Genomic DNA, 20,703 nt, shown 5'->3' with positions numbered 1-20,703 from the left:
TGTTAAACTTCATTTGCCACCTCTCATCCCATCTGCTCAACCTTTCCAGATCCTGTTGCAGCAGCATAGTGTCAGTAGTGTCCTTGACAACCCTGCCTACCTTTGTATCGTCTGCAAACTTCGACATTAACAACTTCGACTGCAACAGGATTTGGAAAGGTTGAGCAGATGGGCTTCGAGGTGGCAAATGAAGTTTAACATTGACAAATGTAAAGTACTACATATGGGAAACAGCAACCCCAGAGCAACGTATCAACTCTGTGGTACTACACTGACAGTGGTAGAGAATGAAAGGGACCTGGGGGTGGTGGTGCAGGCAGATATGAAGTTCTCTGAGCAGTGCAGACGAGCTGCAAGAGTAGCTCATGGTGTATTGTCAATGATATATAGGAAATTTTCTAGCAGGGATAAGGAGGTGATTATTCCCTTGTATAAGGCAATGGTCAGGCCACACCTAGAGTACTGTATACAGGCCTGGAGGCCTCATTTCAGGAAGGATGTAGAGCTGCTGGAACGAGTACAGAGAAGGGCAACTAGATTGGTGAATGGGACAAAGGGGTTCTCTTACGAAGAAAGGCTTAAGTTTTGCAAATTACAGTGTCTGGAAACTAGGCACCAGCGGGGTGATCTGATAGAGGTGTACAAAGCCTTGAATGGTTTGAGCATGCTCAATGCTGATGGGATTCTTCCTCTAGCTCAGAAAAATCACCTGAGAGGGCATAAATTCAAATTGAGGAAAGACAGATGTAGGATAGATGTGCGGAAATTTGCCTTTAGCCAGCGGGTGGTTGGTGGGTGGAACAGACTTCCATCCCTTGTCGTGGAAGTTGATAGCCTAAATAAGTTTAAGGCTCAGCTGGACAGGTATTTCGAACGAACAGAGGGGTGAAGTGGAAGTGGTTATTTTTATTTATTTATGTTACTTTTTTTTTTTTTTTTTTTTTGGCTGATGCTGCATAAGCTTGCTTTCTTGCATCAAATGCCTCTACTAATGCTAATTAAGCTTGATATACCCTCATCAATATCATTTATGAATACAGAAAACAATAATGGACCCAACACTGAGCCCTGAGGGACTCCATTAATAACATTAGTCCACGACGAGCAGTGTCCATTGATTACCACTCTCTGTCTTCTCCCCCTCAGCCACCCCTTTATCCACAGCAGCAATTTGCCTCCAATGCCACACTGCTCCAATTTGTACAGCAGTCTTCCATGTGCAACAGTATCAAAAGCCTTTCTAAGATCCAAGTATATAATATCAAAGTTATTCCCTGCATCCAGTTCCTTTGTGACTGCATCATAGTATCCAATCAAATTGGTCAGGCAAGACTTCCCCTTAACAAAACCATGCTGTGTCTGAGCTATAGCTGAAGTCTTGTCTAAATGATCCTGCAGTGCTTCTTTAACTAGTGCCTACATTAATTTTCCTGGAACAGAAGTTAAACTCACAGGTCTATAATTACTTGTGTCAGCCTTTGATCCTCCTTTGTGAATTGGGGTGACATTTGCACATCTCCAGTCTGTGGGTACCTCCCCTGAGTCCAAGGAAGCTCTCATAATTATGGCTAAGGGTTTGCTTGCTTCCTTTGCTGCCTCCATTAATATAACTGGATAGATCCCATCCACCCCGGGTGCCTTTCTTGTGTTTATCTTCACCAATTTCTCCTCCACTTATTACAAGTTATTACAAGATTCTCTAGCTTACTGCTAGAGTTGAATACACCTCTGGCTTTCCCCTCGCTAAATAACTCCTCATGTGTGAATGTCGATGCAAAATATTCATTTAGTTTGTTAGCTACCTGAGCAGGATCATCAACAGTTGACCCATCGATATCAAGTGGACCAATCTGATTCATCCCCTTCCTTCTAAAGTTTACATAAGTAAAGAACTCTTTGCTGTTTTTCTTTGCATCCCTTGCCAAAGATTTCTCGTGATCTGCCTTCGCCTGCCTAACCTCCTTTGTAACTTGGTTACAGATCAACTTGTATCTATCATAGGCTTCTGTGTCATGTGTTAATTTGTATGTATCCCATGCATGTTTCTTCTCTGCCATATGCCTCATCAGTTCATCTGACATCCATTTAGGCCTAAACCTTGAACAATATTTCTTAGTTGGCATGTATAGCCTAGTAGCTTCCAAGATAAGTTCTTTGAAGGCTTCCCATTTAGAATTCAACGTTGGTAACATCATCAGTTGGTCCCACTGTATAGAATTTAAATACTGTCTCAGTCCATCGTAGTCGCCTTTACGAAAGCAATAACCCTTCCCTTTACCCCTAATGGTAGTTACCTCTTTGAGTAAATCCCACTTCAGCACACTGTGATCACTGCCATCTAGTGGTTCATTTATCTGCAGATTCTTAATGCATGAAGAATCACTGCTGATAATCAAATCAAGAGTATTCTTCCCTCTAGTTGCCTCCCGAACATGCTGATGTAGAAAACAATCATCCAATAAATCCACAAAAGCCTTGCTAGTGTGTGAGTGACCAGCCCCCAAATTCCAGTCAATATCTGGGAAATTAAAATCTCCCATTATAAGATGCTCTGATTTACTGGCCCACTCTATTTCCCTGTACAGTATCTTATTATACTCATCAGAGTCATTAGGCCTATAGCACACTCCTACTCTCACTTTTGATCTCCCAATGCTTATGTCACACCAAACTGACTCGACACTGCACTGTCCAGTGAGGTCCACTGGCTTCACTTCCTTGGATTTTATGTATTTCTTAACTAATAGCATAACCCCTCCTCCCTTCCTATCCAGTCTATCCTTTCTGTAGACGTTGTACTCCCCAAATTCCAGTTCTGCATTCCTTATATCTGTGTGACACCACGTCTCTGATATCCCAACAATATCTGCCTTTGATGTTTTGAGCAATACCTCAAATTCATCAAATTTATTTACTAAACTCCTAGCATTGGTGTACACACAAGTATACATGCACCTATTTCTATTCTTAGCTACCCTAACACAACCCATGTGTTTACTTGTACCGCAATGACTCCCGGCAGTCTCTGAAATATCCTGCATCTTGTTTTTCAGGCTTCTGCTCATTCCAATAGAAGCAGTGCAAGAATCTGTTTCACCTCTGCCAGTGGCTACTGTTAATCTATTCCTCTTTGTCCCCCCCAAGATAGCAGTTTTCCGACCCACCTAACACTGCCTCGATAGCATCAGCAAATATTCTTGCACCCTTTCTATTTAAGTGTATCCCATCCCTATAGAAGCAATCTCTCTTGTTAACAAGTACAGTCCAGGCTGAAAAAAATTCTACCCCTTGAGCCTTACACAATCTTTCCAGGGCCGAATTGATCGACAAGGCTCTCATCATATACTCTCTCCTATCGTGTCTAGGCAGAATTGCAGACACTTTCAAATTCAACCCTATTTCACGGCTTTTTTTCAACAGTGACCTGTACTTGTTAAGCAATTCTGCCGGTCTCCTACTCTTGATATCATTAGTGCCAACGTGTACAACTATATCACCTTTTGTGCCCTTAAAAGATGATATGAATGTGTCCTCTGGATCCAAGATTACTTTTTACAATTCCTGTGCAGACTAGATCATTTTCGATTACAGACTTAATCTGCTAATTTGTTTTCAGCCTGCCCATGCCATGTACGGTGCCAATGGGAAAATAGTTTCTTTCATATTACTTGCCAGTAATCCATATAGGGACTAGTAGGTAAGAGTTATTCAGGGTTACTGCTGATTTGGCTGTAGTGTCTACCAAACTGTCTCCTAATTCCCAGTGTGGCTGGGGACCCAGCAGACACAAATACCAAATTCAGTTGCAGAAAGAAAATGTAGCCTCTGTTATACCAGGGGCAGGACTGGATGAAAAATACATCTCTTTGACAACAAAACCTGCAATGAATTTAGAAAATCAGTGTGTGTGTGTGTGTGTGTGTGTGTGTGTGTGTGTGTGTGTGTGTGTGTGTGTGTGTGTGTGTGTGGCAATAAAGTGTACACAAAGTGAAGGAGTGAATTGAATGCACTTATTACACCATTCTAAAAGTTTCTGAAGAGTCAGCAGTGTCCAAAGAGATCCGTTCAGTTTAGTAGTTACGTTTTTCTTTATGATCTCAACATCCAGAAATCGCTTTCCTTTGAGGGCAGTTTTCACCTTGAGAAAAGGGGGAAATGGATGTCTACTGGTGACAGATCTGGAAAGTAGGGTGGATGGCTGATCTGTACAATGCATGTTTCATCAGAAATATCTTCACGAGTGCAAAATAGGCAGGGGCATTGTTGTTCAATAAGAATCAGCTGCCTTTCTCTCGAAATGGCAGCCTCGGCTGGGAAATGTACATCAATAGCCTTTGAAGCACCTGTACACAGAATGCAACATTGACTCTCTCCCCTTCAGGTATAAATTCCTTGTGAATTTGTACAAATTCCTTGTTGAAAAACATGATCAGCACTGGCTTCATCCTGGACTTCTGTAAATGAAACTTTTTGAACCTTGGTGATTATTCTGAAGTTCACTGCATGCTCTGATGCTTTATCTCTGGATTGTATTGAAACACCCAACACATCTCCAGTGATAATACAGACAAGGAAATTAGGATTTTCTTCACAAGTCTGGATGAAGTCTTCACATGATGACACTGTGTGTTGCTTCTGCACATCTGTGAGGTACAAATTTTGCACAGACCTTCCTTTTCCCTAAACCTTTATGCAGAATTTGACAAATCATCATCTTATTCATAACCAATTTATCAGTCATCATTCTGAGTGTCAACTGACAATCTCTTCCACAATTTCCTTAACTTTTGTAACACTGTCCTCATTTCAAGCTGTTGATGGATGCCCACTTCATGGGTGATTGTGAACATCCCCACATCTGCCTTTGACTTGCTTATACTATTCCATCACACTGGTAAGACAATGTTTCAGCACCATAAAGTTTTTAATATTTCATACATTTCTGATGCAGATTTTCCCACTTTAAAGCAAAATTTTACATTTGTTCGTTGCTCCATTGCAAAATCATGACATAGAACATTAATGCTACTAATGAAACTGGTGGTTGCAAGTAACCTGTCAGTAGACTGACAGGTTACTTACAATGTGTCAGCCTACTGAACAATCTCTGAACCACCATCTGTTGGAGGAAGTTTGAAGTACAACATACCACTTCCATTTATTTTTAACCTCAAACATGACTGCAGCAGCACTAGTCCAAGGACTTTACTGCCACACCTTGTATATTACTGGGAAAGTATGATTTTTATCAGAATGTTTTTTATTAATTAATTATATATATATTTTTTATTAATTAATTTATTTATTTATTTATGCATACATATAATATGTCTGCCAGGGGCAAAAGTTGATGATGTTGTAAAGCAAATATCATCTTTTAAGGGCACAAAGGGTGATATTGTTGTACACGTTGGCACTAATGACATTAAGAGTAGGAGATCTGTGGACTTAATAAACACCCCAGGGGCTTGAATCTGGTGAGTATGGGCTTGGCACACCCAGGGTCCTAAGCTGGATATCAGCTTGGGACCCTGGCTTCTTCTCTTTCTTGGTGATTCCTTTCTACTTCTGACTCTTGTTCTCTCTCTCTCAGGGTAACTCTGGAATATTTTCTGGCTGGTGCAGCATAAGCCTCAAGCTTTCTTGCACCATATGGCTAATAATAATAATAAAAAATAATAAGTACAGGTCAACGTTGAACAAAAGTCGAGAGTTAGGGTTAAATTTGAAAGTGTCTGCAATTCTGCCCAGACGTGATAGGAGGAAGTATATGATGAGAACCTTGTCAATCAATTCAGCCCTGGAGAGATTGTGCAAGGCTCGTGGGGTAAAATTTTTCTCAGTGTGGTCAGTGCTTGTTAACAGGAGAGATTGTTTCTACGGGGACAGGATACATTTAAACAGAAGGGTGCAAGAATATTTGCTGATGGTATCAAGGCAGTGTTAGATGGGTCAGAAAACTGCTAGCTTGGATGGATTCACAGACGAAAAGAGTAATGGTAGCCACAGGAAGAGGTAAAAGTGGTTCTTGCACTGCTTCTATTGGAGTATCCGGCAAAGCGAGGTACTGGGGATTTCAAGGGCTGCTGGGAGTCATCATGGAACAAGTAAATACATGAATTGTGTTAGAGTAACTAAGAGTAAGAATGGGTGTATGTATACTTGCATGTACACCAATGCTAGGAATATAGTAAATAAATTTGATGAATTTTAAGTTCTGGTTAAGATATCAAAAGCGGATATTGTTGGGATATCAGAAACATGGTGCCACATGGATATAAGCAATGCAAAATTGTAATTTGGGGAGTACAATGTGTACAGAAAAGATAGGAAGGGAGTAGGGGTATGCTGTTAGTTAAAAAACACAAAATCTAAGAAGGGCATCAAGTTGACATGGGTGGACAGTGCAATGTTTAGTCTGTGTGGTGTGACATAAGCACAGGGAAAGGGAAACTGAGAGTAGGTGTGTGTTATAAGCCTAATGAATCTAATGAGTATAATGAACAATTGTGCAGAGAAAAAAAAAAGTGGGCCAGTAAATCAGAATGTCTTATAATGAGGGATTTTAACTTTCCAGATATTGACTGGAACTTGTGGATTGGTCACTCGCACACTAGCAAGACTTTCGTGAATTTATTGGATAGCTGTTTTCTACAGCAACATGTTCGAGAGGCAACCATAGGGAGTAATACTCTTGATCTGATTATCAGCAGGGATTCTTCATGCATTAAGAATCTGCAGATAAAGGAATCACTAGGTGACAGTGATCACAGTGTACTAATGTGGGATTTACTTAAAGATGTAACTACCGTCAGAGGTGAGGGGAAGGGTTTTTGTTTTCATAAAGGTGACTACAATGGTCTCAGAGTGTTTTTAAATTCTATTCAGTGGGATCAACTGATGACATTATCTTGGAGAGTACTAGGCTTTTCATATTAACTAAGATATGAGAGAAGAAAAATGCATGGAACGGATATAAATTATCAGGCAACACAGAAGCCTATGGCAGATATAAGCTAGTCTGTTGTAATCAAGTCACTTAGGCAGGCAAAGGAAGATTCCAAGAAATCTTTGGCAAATGATGCAAAGGAAAACAGCAGAGAGTTTTTTACTTGCGAAAACTCTAGAAGGAAAGGGATGAATCAGATTGGTCCACTTAACAGATTGTTTGACTATTGATTTTGATGCTCAGGTAGCTGATAAACTGAATGGGTATTTTGCATCTACATTCACACATGATGAGTTATTCAAGGAGAGGAATACCAGAAGTTTATCAAACTCTTAACAGGGAGCTAAGTGATTTTGTAATAACTGAGAGCAAAGTGGAGGAGAAATTGTTGAAGGTAAATATAAGGAAGGCAGCTGAGGCGGATGGGATCTATCCAGTTATATTAAAGGAGGCAGCAAAGGAAATAAGCAAACCCTTAGCCATAATTATGAAAGCTTCCTCATGGCGGGTGGAAAGACAATTGTAGAACAGATGTGTGGAAATTTGCCTTTAGCCAGTGGATGGTTGATAGTTGAAACAAACTTCCATCTGTTGTAGTGAAGGTCAGCAACTTAAATAAGTTCAAGGCAGAACTAGACAAATATTTTGAATGAATGGATGGGTGAAATGGGAAGGGTTTTTTTTTTTTTTTTTTTTTTTTTTTGGCTGCTATATAAGCTTGCTTTCTTGCATCATATGCCCCTACTAATGCTAATAAGCAGGAATGAATATTCATGTGTAATGCTGAATTTCTACATTAAACAGTTTTATAAAATTGAAAATGGAAGAGATTAATAGTTTCACATTTATGTTGTTTCTTCTCCATCTCCCACCCCAACAGAATTAAAAGTTTTCTTTTTCTGAAAATAATGAGTGTTAAAAACATTTTTATATTTACATATTTTTCATTTAAAAAGACAAAAAAACTGCATTTAATAAGTATTGCAATATGTTAGCAAAAGGTGAAGCACTGGTACACCGCAAGCAGAATTCAAAACAGGCATACTTTTTTTCAGAAATTAAAAAAAAAAAAAAAAAAAACAGGAAATTTGTGGTTCTGGTGGTAAACAGTACCCCTCTTGTCTCTTTAGAACGTTGACACTATCACCAACAGATTAAAAGTAAGAAACTGAAGTCAAATTTTAGCATTTGTATGTGACTACTTTGTTCTGAAAATTGCCAAATCCCACAAATAATTTAAATTTAAATTTTTACATATTGTAACTTACATTTTGGATATAAAAATTAAAATCCATTGGATATCGAAATGATGCATCCATATTTTCCACAATGAAATCCATTGAACCTCTATTGGCAAAACTTACTAAAAAATTAACATCTTTTCCAGCAGGTAAATCTACAACAGAAAAATAAAATAAATAATAATAAATAAATAAAATAAAGAGAAATAACAATAATGCTCTTTTTTATTTATTATCATTATTAATGTTAAGATGATTTATTTAAACCAGGGCTGTATAATTGGCAGTTCACAGGCCATGTGGAGCCCTCTTTAGATGATGTTGTATGGCTTGCAAAAATTTCTAAATATTTGTTTATTTGCTTTTAATATTAAATTTCTTCAGGTGTTGAACTTATCCTAAAATTTCAACAAAAAATATATATATTTCAAACAAGCTGTTAAAAAGTTAATGCAAAGAGGTTGTGATGGAAGCTATCGCAGCCATTATCACACTGTGAAAATATAGTGTTACTGCTATTACAATACAATGAAATAGTACTGAACAGAACTGCACTGAGTATGGGTGATCATGTTGTTCAATGACAAATAAAATCAAATATCAGAACAGAACCTTCCAACAACACCAGAATATATGGCTGGGTTTTATTTTGGTCTTTGATCAGAAGTTGGGCAATCCTGATTAAAAACACTGACTTCTTAATTGATAATACTAATGTGTATGTGTCAACCATGTCAATATTTGGTTTCAGTGCTCCTGATTGAATCTGCAGTAATTCCTAAAATCCTGTGAATATTCCCACATTTGCCTTTGACTTGCTTATACTATTCAAGCACACTGGTAATCAATAAAATAAAGTTCTCTGACCTTTCAGTAATTTCTTTCACAATTCCAACAAACTGTTCTGGCATAGGAGATTGATTTTGTCTATGAAGGTGCACCATTAAAACCTAAGTCAAGGTCATTGTACCAAGTATTAAACTCTGTAAGTAGCAAGCTCCTGTCTCCAGGCTGGCATGCTTTACCCCCTCTCAAGATCTTCACTTTAAGTACTAAGCACCTTTATCTATGTTAGTGTCACATCTTTCCTGTTGTCATTAAAAATATTCCTCTCAAAACAGAAATCTGCAACTCGTTAAGCATCTGGATAGACTACGGGCATTTGTCAAAATCCTTCGTGAAATTATTTCAACTAAAAAGATTTAAAATACCTAAGCTCTTCTAATCACCTAAAATGAAAGTGCATCAACTGCAAAAAATCCAAGCCTAAATCACCAAATCTTTCATTCTCTCAGATTACCCCTGCTTAGTCAACTAATCTCCCTTCCTCAGACTCCCATTTCCTCCCCTCAACCTCACTCTCCTAAGAGCAGCCAATCATCTCCCCAGCTAACACTAAAACCAAGTAGCCCCCCTTCCACAACTTGCCTTCTGTGCTCCTTGCTAGAAGAGCAAAGCTACTCTGCCTTCACATCAGAAAGAGTGATAATACTGGGCTTAATGAACACATACTCAGACTTAAGGTTGAACAAGTCAAGTCTTTCCATGTGATTCTTACCATCAAGCTCAGTCTCTTTACAGTCTTTCCTCTTCTCTTTTGCTCTGCTCTCCCATTCAAACTAACTTCAGCCTTCTTTGCCCAGTGCTTGGGAATATATCCATACATGTGTGATCCACTTCTTAATACCATTAACAATTCCTCTGAACATACCACAGCCCACTCCCTCTAAAACACTCCTTACCCTCTCCACCCCTGGTTGGTTTAAATGGAAGTTTATTGGCACAAGGGCAACTGAGGCCAAATTGTGCCTGTCACAGTAATCGTGCAAATGATTTTTTTTTTTTTTTTTTCAATCATATGTCAGATAAGTTCATATAAATGAATTTGTTTTAAAAAACTAAATAAATCGGATAGATTTGCGTCATCACTGAGAATGTGGTTCATCTCTAATGAATTGTTTTGGGTTAAAACCGATTTAAAATTTGTTAATCGGGCAGCATGATTGTAAGGACACTCGAGGAGAATGTGCTTCACTGTAAGTAGGGCGGAACAATGACGACAGTGAGGAGGTTCATCCCCTGTCAACAAATGGAGGTGGGTGAGATAGGAATGACCAATGCATGTCCTTGCAAGGACAACCTCTTCTCGTCTGTTTAATCGTGAACTAGATTTCCAGTTCTGTGGCTTTTTTCTTTATTTGGATCTTTTGGGTCTGTTGTTGCCATACTGATGTCCATTGGTCAATACATAACTGTTTTATGATAAGTTTACAGTCCATATAAGGAATCGAGGCAAGTGAAGATACGGGGTTGACTGGATTTTTTGCTGCTTGATCTGCTTTCTCATTTCCCTGGATTCCAGCATGCCCAGGAATCCAGCAGAACCTTACCTCTGTGTTATATTTTGCGAGATTGATTAGCTGAGCTCTGATTTCTTTCAGAATAGGATGAGAGTTCGGACATTTACGTTGTATAGAAGTTACTGCACTCAAGGAATCGGTATAGATTATAATTTCTTCATTAGACCTGTTGTTGACGTGTTTGAAAGCCATTTGTATTGCATAGAGTTCAGCGGTGTAAATACTGCAACTTGGGAAAAGTTTTTTGGAGATTACACAAGTGGGAAGGACTACTGCAGCACCTACATCTGTATCAGATTTGGATCCATCAGTATATATTTGAAGACAGTGAGTGTTTGCTGATGCATGAGTTGAATGTAGCTGCTGTATATTTTGATGGTCCAACGCCTGTTTTCCCCACTTTTGAAAGTATTCATCGAATAAAGGTTTGAAAGTGGACCATGGAGGCTCAATTTCTCCGGTGTCGGGGTGGTTATTGTCTAGTGGGACACTCCAATTCTGTGTAACATCCTTCAATCTGATTCCAGCAGGTTTATTTTCATTTGGTTTATTTCTGTATAAATTTTGGAAAGAAGGAGTAAACATGTAAGGCCAGATGGGATGTGAGGGCATACTCCGAAGTTTAGCAGCATACGTAAGCAGCAGCATCTGCCTCCGAAACGATAATGGAGGTTCATGTGCATCAATGTAAAGACTCTGGACTGGCAACGTTCGGAAGGCACCTAGAGCTATTCTAAGTGCATTATGTTGAATGGTATTTAGGGACTGTAATGCTGATTTTCTAGCTGAGTCATATACAGGTGCACCATAGTCTAGTCTGGATCGGATTATAGTTTTATACAGGTGAAGAAGAGAGAGTCGATCAGCTCCCCATGACATCGCAGAAAGCACTCTAAGAATATTCATTTTCTTCAAACAAATAGTTCGTACATGCTGTATGTGTTTCAGGAAGTTTAATTTCTTGTCCAATATTAAACCTAGGAATTTAATATTGTCATTGACTGGAATAGCATGATTTCCCAGTCGCAATTCAGGATCAGGGTGCAGTTTTCGCTTCTTGCAGAAGTGTATAGCAACAGTTTTCTCTGCTGACAGTCTGTAACCATTTTGTGACATCCACGTTTGTATTTTATTTATTGATAGTTGGAGTTTCCTTTCAATAGAGTACATATTTTGTGAGTGACTGGATATAGTGAGGTCATCGGCATAAAGATAAGTTTCTACCGAATTCGGTATGATTGTTGTTAGAGTGTGTATTCTAACTGCGAAGAGTGTGGCACTAAGGACTGACCCTTGTGGGACTCCTTCCTCCTGTTTGTAGATTTTGGAGAGAGTACCTCGATAACAGACCTGCAGAGTTCGATATTCGAGAAAGCTCTGAATTAATGCTGGTAAATGTCCTTTTAATCCTAGGGCATGCAGGTCACGAAGGATGCCATGACGCCACGTAGTTTCAAAGGCTTTCTCTATATCTAAGCTCACCATAACCAAATGTTCGTTTTTTATGAATGTATTTCACACATTTGCCTCAGCCTTTATCATAAGGTCTAAGGTAGATCTGTTTTTACGAAAACCAAACTGATCGTTGTTCACAGTAGTTTGAGTTTCCAGATACCAGATAAGGCGACGATGTACCATTTTTTCCAGAGTCTTACCAATTTCACTTAGTAAGTGAAATTGGTCTATAATTGTGCGGGTCTGATTGGTCTTTTCCTGGTTTTGGAATGGGTAGAACTACAGAATGGCGCCAGGATAGGGGAAAGTAATTTGCGACAAATATTCGGTTGAAAAGTTTTAGGAGAGAGTAACGAGTTCTCTCATTTAGATTTTTTAACATTAAGTAGTATATGCCGTCTGGACCAGGTGCACTATTGGCTGATTTTTTTAAAGATTCTTCTAATTCATATATGGTAAATGGTTCATTATAAGAGAGGGCTGACTTCGTTCTGAATTTTATTTTATATTTTTCAGCTACTGATTTGGCTTTTAGGAAAGTTGGATCATATGAGGTTGATGCAGAATGGTGAGCAAAGATTCCGCGAGGATGTTTGCAATATTCTCGGGAAGGGTTACCTCTTGTCCTTTATACACGATGATTGAGGAAGGAATTGATGGAGACTTTCCGGTAAGGCATCTTATTTTCCGCCAGATCAGTCCTGCACTTGAGTCTTTAGTGACAGATGAAGCAAAACGAATCCAAGACTCTTTTTTAGCTTTTCACCGGATGTATCGGGCCTGGGCTTTAAGTTTCTTGTAGATAATCAGATTGGCAGTGGTTGGATTTTTTCGGAACTGATTCCACGCCTTGTTCTTTTCCCTCTTAGCAGCATTACATGCCGAATTCCACCAGTAATTTTTGTGTTTGGATCCTTTAATTGTAGTTTTAGGAATGGTAGTAGCAGCTGCCGCCAACATTTGTTCTGTGATGTGTTTAACGGCGTCATCTATAGAGTGATGATGGATAATATCATCATCTAGTGTAACGCTTGATGCATATTTATTCCAGTCAGCTTTTGAGAATTTCCACTTAGTTCGACCACTTACTGGTAAGTTTCTTCTTGTGCAGAGCTTGCAGATTATAGGAAAATGGTCACTGTTTAATGGATTTTCTGAAACTCTCCAATCGAATTTTTTTTTGATTAGTCTGGAAATAACATTGGTGAGCATAATGACAGATCTATGGCAGAAGTTGAGCCTGTTGGAAAATGGACATAGGTGTCGGAGCCTGTGTTCAGCAGTGTGATGTTATGCTTTATAAGAAAAGCCTCTATCGTGCATCCCCGGTTGTCTGTATGTAAAGATCCCCATAATTGGTGATGCGCATTAAAATCGCCCAATATGCAGAAAGGAGAAGGTAGTTGTAAGATAAGATCATCTAGATCAGCTATCGAGCAGTTCTGATTTGGTGAGATATATATGGATACAAGAGTAAGCGTTTTGCCAAGAGCGAGGCATACTGCAACTACTTCTAAAGTGGTTTGTACAGGAATGCGTCTGGACGGGATTTTACTGTCAATCATTATCGCTACACCACCATGTGACCCATGGGCAGAGATCCTGTCTTGCCTGAACAAAGTATAGTTTTTCAATGAGAGTGTCACTTGTGGAGAGAGATTCGTTTCTTGTAGACAGATGCCTACTGGACGATGCTGATTTATCAAGTCGTGAATATCGTCTACGTTGCTACGGAGGCCTCTACAATTCCATTGAATCAATTGATCCATTATTTAGCTTTTGAAGTAGGAAGTATTTCTGACTGTTTTTTAGAGCCAATCTGTTTATGGCGATCCAGTTTTATTTTATCTTTTCTCGGGAAAGTAGGTCGTGCAGTATCCATGTCTTCCTCAGCATGTATTTCTAAGACGGTTTCATCATTGTTGGTGGTGTTATCGGTTTCCATATCTGCAGTTAAAGTATTTTGCAGTTTAAGATTTCTCAGACTTTCAGTATCTGAACGTGATGGAGTAATAGTTGGTGGTACGGTGACTGGGGTATTATTTGCTTGGTCTTTTACTTGTTCTTTAGGAGACTCCTGCGGATTCGCTAGAACAGCCCGAGCCCAGCCGGAGATGGATGTAGCTGGTGGTATGGACACTTCAGTTTGGGTTCCTTCTGATTTGTATTTTTGTGTTGCAGCTGCATATGAGAGTTTCAGTACTGTGAGTAAGACTTGTTTCCTTGCTTCTTGATAAGTCACTTTGTTTTCTATTTTGTATTTCTGTATCTTCTTTCCTGTTTTCCAGGTTTCACAAACTTTTGAGTAAGCTGGATGGCTACCTGGTGTTTGTGCTGGGCAGTCTGTCTGAGTGTGTTCCTTGGATCCACAGTTGGGGCACACTGAAACCCCTCTACACACTGTTTGGGCATGGCCAAATTTTTGGCACTTGAAGCACCTGAGCAGATTAGGGATATAAGGTCGGATATGACAGTTCAGATATCCAGCCTTAACTGTAGCTGGAAGAATTGGTGTTGAAAAGGTCAGTATAACACTGCGTGTCGGAACCAGTTCACCATCCTTCTTGATTTTAATTCGCTTTGCCTGTATAACTTTTTGGTCTTGTAGCTCTTGGACTAATTCCTCTTCAGTAACATTTAATAAGTCCCACTCAGAGAGCACTCCTTTGGATGAATTTAGGGTGGCATGTGGAGTTACTGTGGCAGGAATATTCGCAAATTTTGGGATTCTTAGTAGGGCTTCAGAGTGTCTACTATTCATAGTCTCTATAAATAGATCTCCGGAACGGAGTCTTTTCACCATTTTAGGTGGTCCGGCAGCATTCTCGAGGCATTTCTGGATAAGAAATGGAGAAAGTGCACCTATTGGTTGACTTGTTTGGGAATGTATTATAAGAAACAGAGGTGATTCCTTTTTGGAAACCTCTGTTCTTTGTCTCTTAGGATGGGAGGTGTCAAAATCAGTTTGGTCTGTCCTTGAACAGGTTGAGGCACGAGGCTCAACAGATGGATAACTATCTTTGAGATCCATGTCAGCTCCTTTTAGCCCCTGGCAGAGAGCCTTTTCTGCCAAGGTTACCGGCCCCGCCACGGGGAGGCAGGAGCAGTGCCGCTAGAGTGACCAAGCTGTGTAAGTTAGTTTGTTAGTTTAAGGAAAGAAAAAAGAAAGGTGGTTTTCCTTTCTGTAACTTACTTACAATTCGTAAGAGTAAGTTAACAATAAATAGCTTTAAACGTAAGAAAAACTTTCCAAATTAACAAGAACTGTCGCAGTGAGAAAACGCTTTATAAATAGCTCAGAGAATCGCTCGTTCACAATAACGCTTGGCACCCGGGGCCCTCCACCCCTGACATCTATCCTTCATACCAAAAGTCTCTACATGTAATAGGTAACTTTTTTTGTAATAAAGATAGGTGGACTAGAACCAGGGTGTGTCTGCTGGGAACAACAATTAATGATTGTCAGATTTTAAGGGGAGGAAAGATAGCATTATTATTTAAGTGTGGCTAATAATATTAAGCACACAGAAACTTTCCAGAAGAAGCTTAATCCAGTGGATATTTGTATTCAAGGCACTCCAGTACCAAAAGTAGACTTTTACAAAGATTTGGGTGTAATCTTAGACAAGAATCTCTCCTTTTCCTAACACTATGCACATGTGGTGAACAAATTCAAAAAGCCAAATGGCTGATTAATGAAGAACAATTCCAATAAGCAATGCAGCAGTCATCCTTACATGTGGAACAGAAATATGGTCTGGAGCTCCACAAGCTACAATACAGAAAATTGCTCTCCCTTAAAATGCTTGATCCTAAGATGGCAAAAACCCCAAATCAGGATTTCCATTCATAATATCCAGACAGCAAATGTACCAAAAGTTTAGAGAAACTCACTTCTAAGCAATGCTCAGAAGTGACTGTTTCTCTAAACATCCCAATTGCATCCAAACCAGAACAAGGATCAACACTAAATTGAACAGACTCCAACAAATGAACAGACTATTCACCAACTCTGCACTTCAACTAGTGTCCATTGATTACCACTCTCTGTCTTCTGAGAGTGGTAATAACATTAGTCCACGTTGAGCAGTGTCCATTGATTACCACTCTCAGAAGACAGAGAGTGGTAATCAATGGACACTGCTCAACGTGGACTAATGTTATTAGTGGAGTTCCTCAAGGTTCAGTGTTGGGTCCATTGTTGTTTTCGGTGTTTATGAATGATATTGATGATGGGATATCAAGTTTAATGTCTAAGTTTGCAGATGATACAAAGGTTGGCAGGGTCGTTAAGGACACTACTGACGCTATGCTGCTGCAACAGGATCTGGAAAGGTTGAACAGATGGGCTGAGAGGTGGCAAATGAAGTTTAACATTGACAAATGTAAAGTACTACATATGGGTAACAGTAACCCCAGAGCAATGTATCAACTCTGCGGTACTACACTGACAGTAGTGGAGAATGAAAAGGACCTGGGGGTAATTGTGCAGGCAGATATGAAGTTCTCTGAGCAGTGCAGACGAGCTGCAAGAGTAGCTCATGGTGTCTTGTCAATGATATACAGGAATTTTTCTAGCAGGGATAAGGAGGTGATTATTCCCTTGTATAAGGCAATGGTTAGGCCACATCTTGAGTACTGTATACAGGTCTGGAGGCCTCATTTCAAGAAGGATGTAGAGCTGCTGGAATGGGTACAGAGAAGGGCAACAAGATTAGTAAATAGAACAAAGGGTTGCTCTTACGAAGAAAGGCTTAAGTTTTGCAAATTACAGAGTCTGGAGACTAGGCACCGGCGAGGTGATCTGATAGAGGTGTATAAGGCTTTGAATGGTTTGAGCATGCTCAATGCCAATGGGATTCTTCATCTTTCTCAGAATAATCACCTCAGAGGGCATAAATTCAAATTGAGGAAGGACGGATGTCGGATAGATGTGCGGAAATTTGCCTTTGGCCAGCGGGTGGTTGGTTGGTGGAACCGACTTCCATCACTTGTTGTTGAAGTTGATAGCCTAAACAAATTTAAAGCTCAACTGGACAGGTATTTCGAACGAACGGAGGGGTGAAATGGGAGAGGGTTTTTTTTTTTTTTTTGGCTGATGCTGAATAAGCTTGCTTTCTTGCATCATATGCCTCTACTAATGCTAATGCTAATTAATTACTACAGAACTGCCTGTCACAAATTTGTCTCTAGCAAATACTACAGAAATCAAATATTGATTTATTCGTTAGGCATTTCCAAAGGGAAAATTCGCAAGTCACCATATGAATTTGTGATGAAAAGTATAGATACTATTAGCACATTGCCATGCTATATTATTCTGTCGTCAAATGGCCCCTTAGCCCGGTTGATATAGTACTCCACAATCATCTGATTACTGTCCTTGCCATAGGAAGAAAATAGCAGCTGAACCAAACCCATCCAACTGCACCCATAGACAAGGATTATACAACAGATGATTCCTAAAGAAGGCAATCCTACCGTGTACTTCAATAAATATGGGATAGCCGGGTGGGTAAAGTGCCTGCCTGGCAAACCAAAGGTCACGGTTTCGAATCCCGCCTTGGGCTTGAATATCACGATGGTGCCGCACTATCCGGTTGGATCTCGCGGCCATGATACACGAAAGAAGCAGGAAGAAACTGGTTCCTTCGTGTATTGCTCACATCATACGATAAAAAAAAAAAAATATGGGATCAGCAAAAAAGAAAGAAAGAAAAAGTAGACAAGAAATCAAAAATCTAGGGAGACAGGAGCATAACAAAGTAAGAGGGATATCTCCATTAAAATAATAACGTAAATAATAATAATAATAAAAAAAAGTAAAAAAGGACTGTGAAGTTTTGCTTCTGGTGATTGATTCTCATTAGGTGGCAAGGGTAGCTTGCATGTTGCTGGCAGCAAGGATGAACCTGGAATAATGATTCAGTGACTTTGTAAATGAACCCATTAATGAACAAAGGTTTATGTATCATTGGTGCGAAGTAGCAAACTTTTGAACAGAACTCCAAAGAAAATTACTATCAGATCCAGCAATAATAATTAATTTGGCATAAGCTTATATGCAAATAGCCAACCTGATCCAAAATAGATGAAGACTGCATCACTCAAAGTCCTGCCAGAGAAGTGCCCCACAATCACAATCACCAGCCATTTGCAAGCCCCCTGTCTGTTTGCTACTTCCTACTAATCACAGAAACTTTCATTTGTTAATGGACACATTTACAAAGCCACTAAACTATACCAAACATTACCTAAATATGCACCTAATTGCTGTGTATAAAATAATGCCATCAAATAAGCCATCAAGGTCTATTGTACCAAAAATCATTAATATGTTATTTATCCATAAATCTAAAAGTTAATTTTCAAACCCTAGCAACAAGACCATGATGAACTTGCCTGTATTTTGTGGTAATAAATGATTATTTATTTACTTATTTATTTAGTAGCAGTATTTATATGTGAACAAAGGAGGCAAAGTAAATCAAACATTTTTCAATTAAAGTTATATCCATTCTAATTAGCTATTCTAATTTATCACTGTTTGATATTTCAATTCAATTCATTACAATTTCAAACTATTGCCTTAAAAATTAAGGGTAATACAACTTAAGCACAAACAACTTGCTTTCAACTACATACCACCTTTGTTTCCAGCATTTTGTAAACAAGTAATATCATTATCACTAATTATCTTATGTGCTATAAGAAAGTGAAGTGTTATCTGAAATATTCATTAAAAGCAAAGCTTTTAGATATGCATATCAGCTACATCATCACTATACATAATGCCCTTGAGGCTATTACCGACATTCTCTCAGGTGTAACAAGCTTTGGCTTGCTACCTGGGATCCTAAAACACTGATATAATCTTGTGATATTTGAATCAAGTGACCGAATTTTGGCATAGTTCAGTCATTCTGAAACAACCAAATCCTCTGCTAGCACCTGCATGATGGTGGAACTGTTAGTAATCCTGGGTATAACACCCATGTGCATGTCCTGAAATATGCTACCTAGTATACTGGAGGTGACTACCCAGGTGTGAATCAATGTAAGCAGGGATAAAGGTATAGTGGCCACACCACACAGAGAAATGCAGTCCCTCTGTGTTACCAGGCAATAATAGGTAGTAGATTACTTGCATGAAGTGATGCAATACCACCACTTTGCTTATTGGAAGCAGAATGGTTTGCTTATTGAAGAGTGAAACCAGTGTTTAGTCTCCAGAGCAAAGTTCCGGCAATCTCCATCTCTCCCATCATATAGTATGATTCGTGTCTTTTGAGGTTATGAGGAGCATCATGGCGAGATCTAATCTTCCTTACATCTTAAAATGGTGTTTGCAGACCGGTTGGTATTTAGTCCACTGGACAGAAACTACTGATAATCCCTAGGAGGCATCTGGATCAGCTAGTGTATAATCTTGCTGCCTCCACTCTGTCAGATAGTGACTGGAGGGGAGCCTGGGTAGTGCATATGTGGTTGGGGGGATTGTCAAGGCCATGTTATATCAAGAAGCTAGGAATATTCTTGCCACGTGTACACCATATTCAAAAATTTCATTACTTCATACAACATGTCCACACCTTTTCTTACTACAGAATACATCATGAATAGTCAAATTAATAGAAGAAAGATCTAAACTGCCCACACACTTCCCAATTTTTTTTTTTGTTGGCCAGTTCAATTAACAATTGATTAAGTTAGGCACAGTAGCATTTAAGATAGAAAGATTAGCACTACATTAAATGCAAACAGTTATCAGCACTTCAGCAAGACTACATTTATAACCAATTAAACACAAATATAAGCTGTAATACTCTTTGTGGCTCTCAGAATATCATTACTTCGTCTGTACTAAGTACTTCCTCTGTAACAAAGATACCCAAGAAAATATTATAAATTAAGAACACATATATAAATTCCTTAGTCAGATGAAATTCAACTGGCAGTTTCCTTTACATTAGCATTAGTAGGGGCATACGATGCAAGAACAAGCTTATGCAGCATCAGCAAAAAAAAAAAAAAAAAAAAAAATTCTCCCATTCATTCCAAATCCCTGTCCAGCTCAGCCTTAAATTTATTTAGGCTATCAACTTCCACAACAAAAGATGGAAGTCTTTTCCACCAATCAACCACCCGCTGGCTAAAGGCAAATTTCCGCACATTTATTCTACAACTGTCTTTCCTCAATTTGAATCTATGCCCCCTCAGGTTCTTAATCTGAACAAGATTCTCGTCTCAACATTCAGCTTGCTCAACCCATTCAAGGCCTTACACACCTCAATCAGATCACCTTGCAGGTGCTTACTCTCCAGGCACTGCCATTTGCAGAACTTAAGCCTTTCTTGGTAAGAGCAACACTTTGTTCCCGTCACCAATCTTGTTGCCCTCCTTTGTGCTCATTCTAGCAACTCTAAATCCTTCCTAAAATGAGGCTTCCAGACCTGTACACAGTACTCTAGGTGTGGCCTGACCATTGCCTTGTACAACGGGATAATCACCTCCCTGCCCCTGCTAGCAAAATTCCTATATATTGACAAGACTCCACGACTTGACCTGGCAGCAAGTCTGCACTGCTCAGCGAATTTCATATTTGACAGCACAATTACCCCCAGGTATTTTTCACTTTCCACTTCCCTGAGAGTAGTACCACACAGTTGGTACGTTTCTTGTGGGTTATTGCTACCCA

General features: G+C 39.3%; 1 protein-coding gene across 2 annotated transcripts in view; it reads right to left on the bottom strand.

The window, feature by feature from the left end:
• Positions 1-20,703, bottom strand: part of LOC150079095 (translocon-associated protein subunit alpha-like) — a 175,846-nt gene that overhangs the window by 84,479 nt on the left and 70,664 nt on the right. For both annotated transcript variants that reach the window (XM_090382767.1, XM_090382768.1), the window contains exon 4: positions 8,218-8,345. In XM_090382767.1, the coding sequence (XP_090238893.1) occupies positions 8,218-8,345 (128 nt within the window). The remainder of the gene's footprint in view (positions 1-8,217; positions 8,346-20,703) is intronic.

Source organism: Mastigoproctus giganteus, chromosome 10, assembly GCF_048544385.1.
Source record: "Mastigoproctus giganteus isolate SK-2022 chromosome 10, ASM4854438v1, whole genome shotgun sequence".
NCBI lineage: Eukaryota > Metazoa > Arthropoda > Arachnida > Uropygi > Thelyphonidae > Mastigoproctus > Mastigoproctus giganteus.
This window is presented reverse-complemented; position numbering and strand designations above follow the sequence as displayed.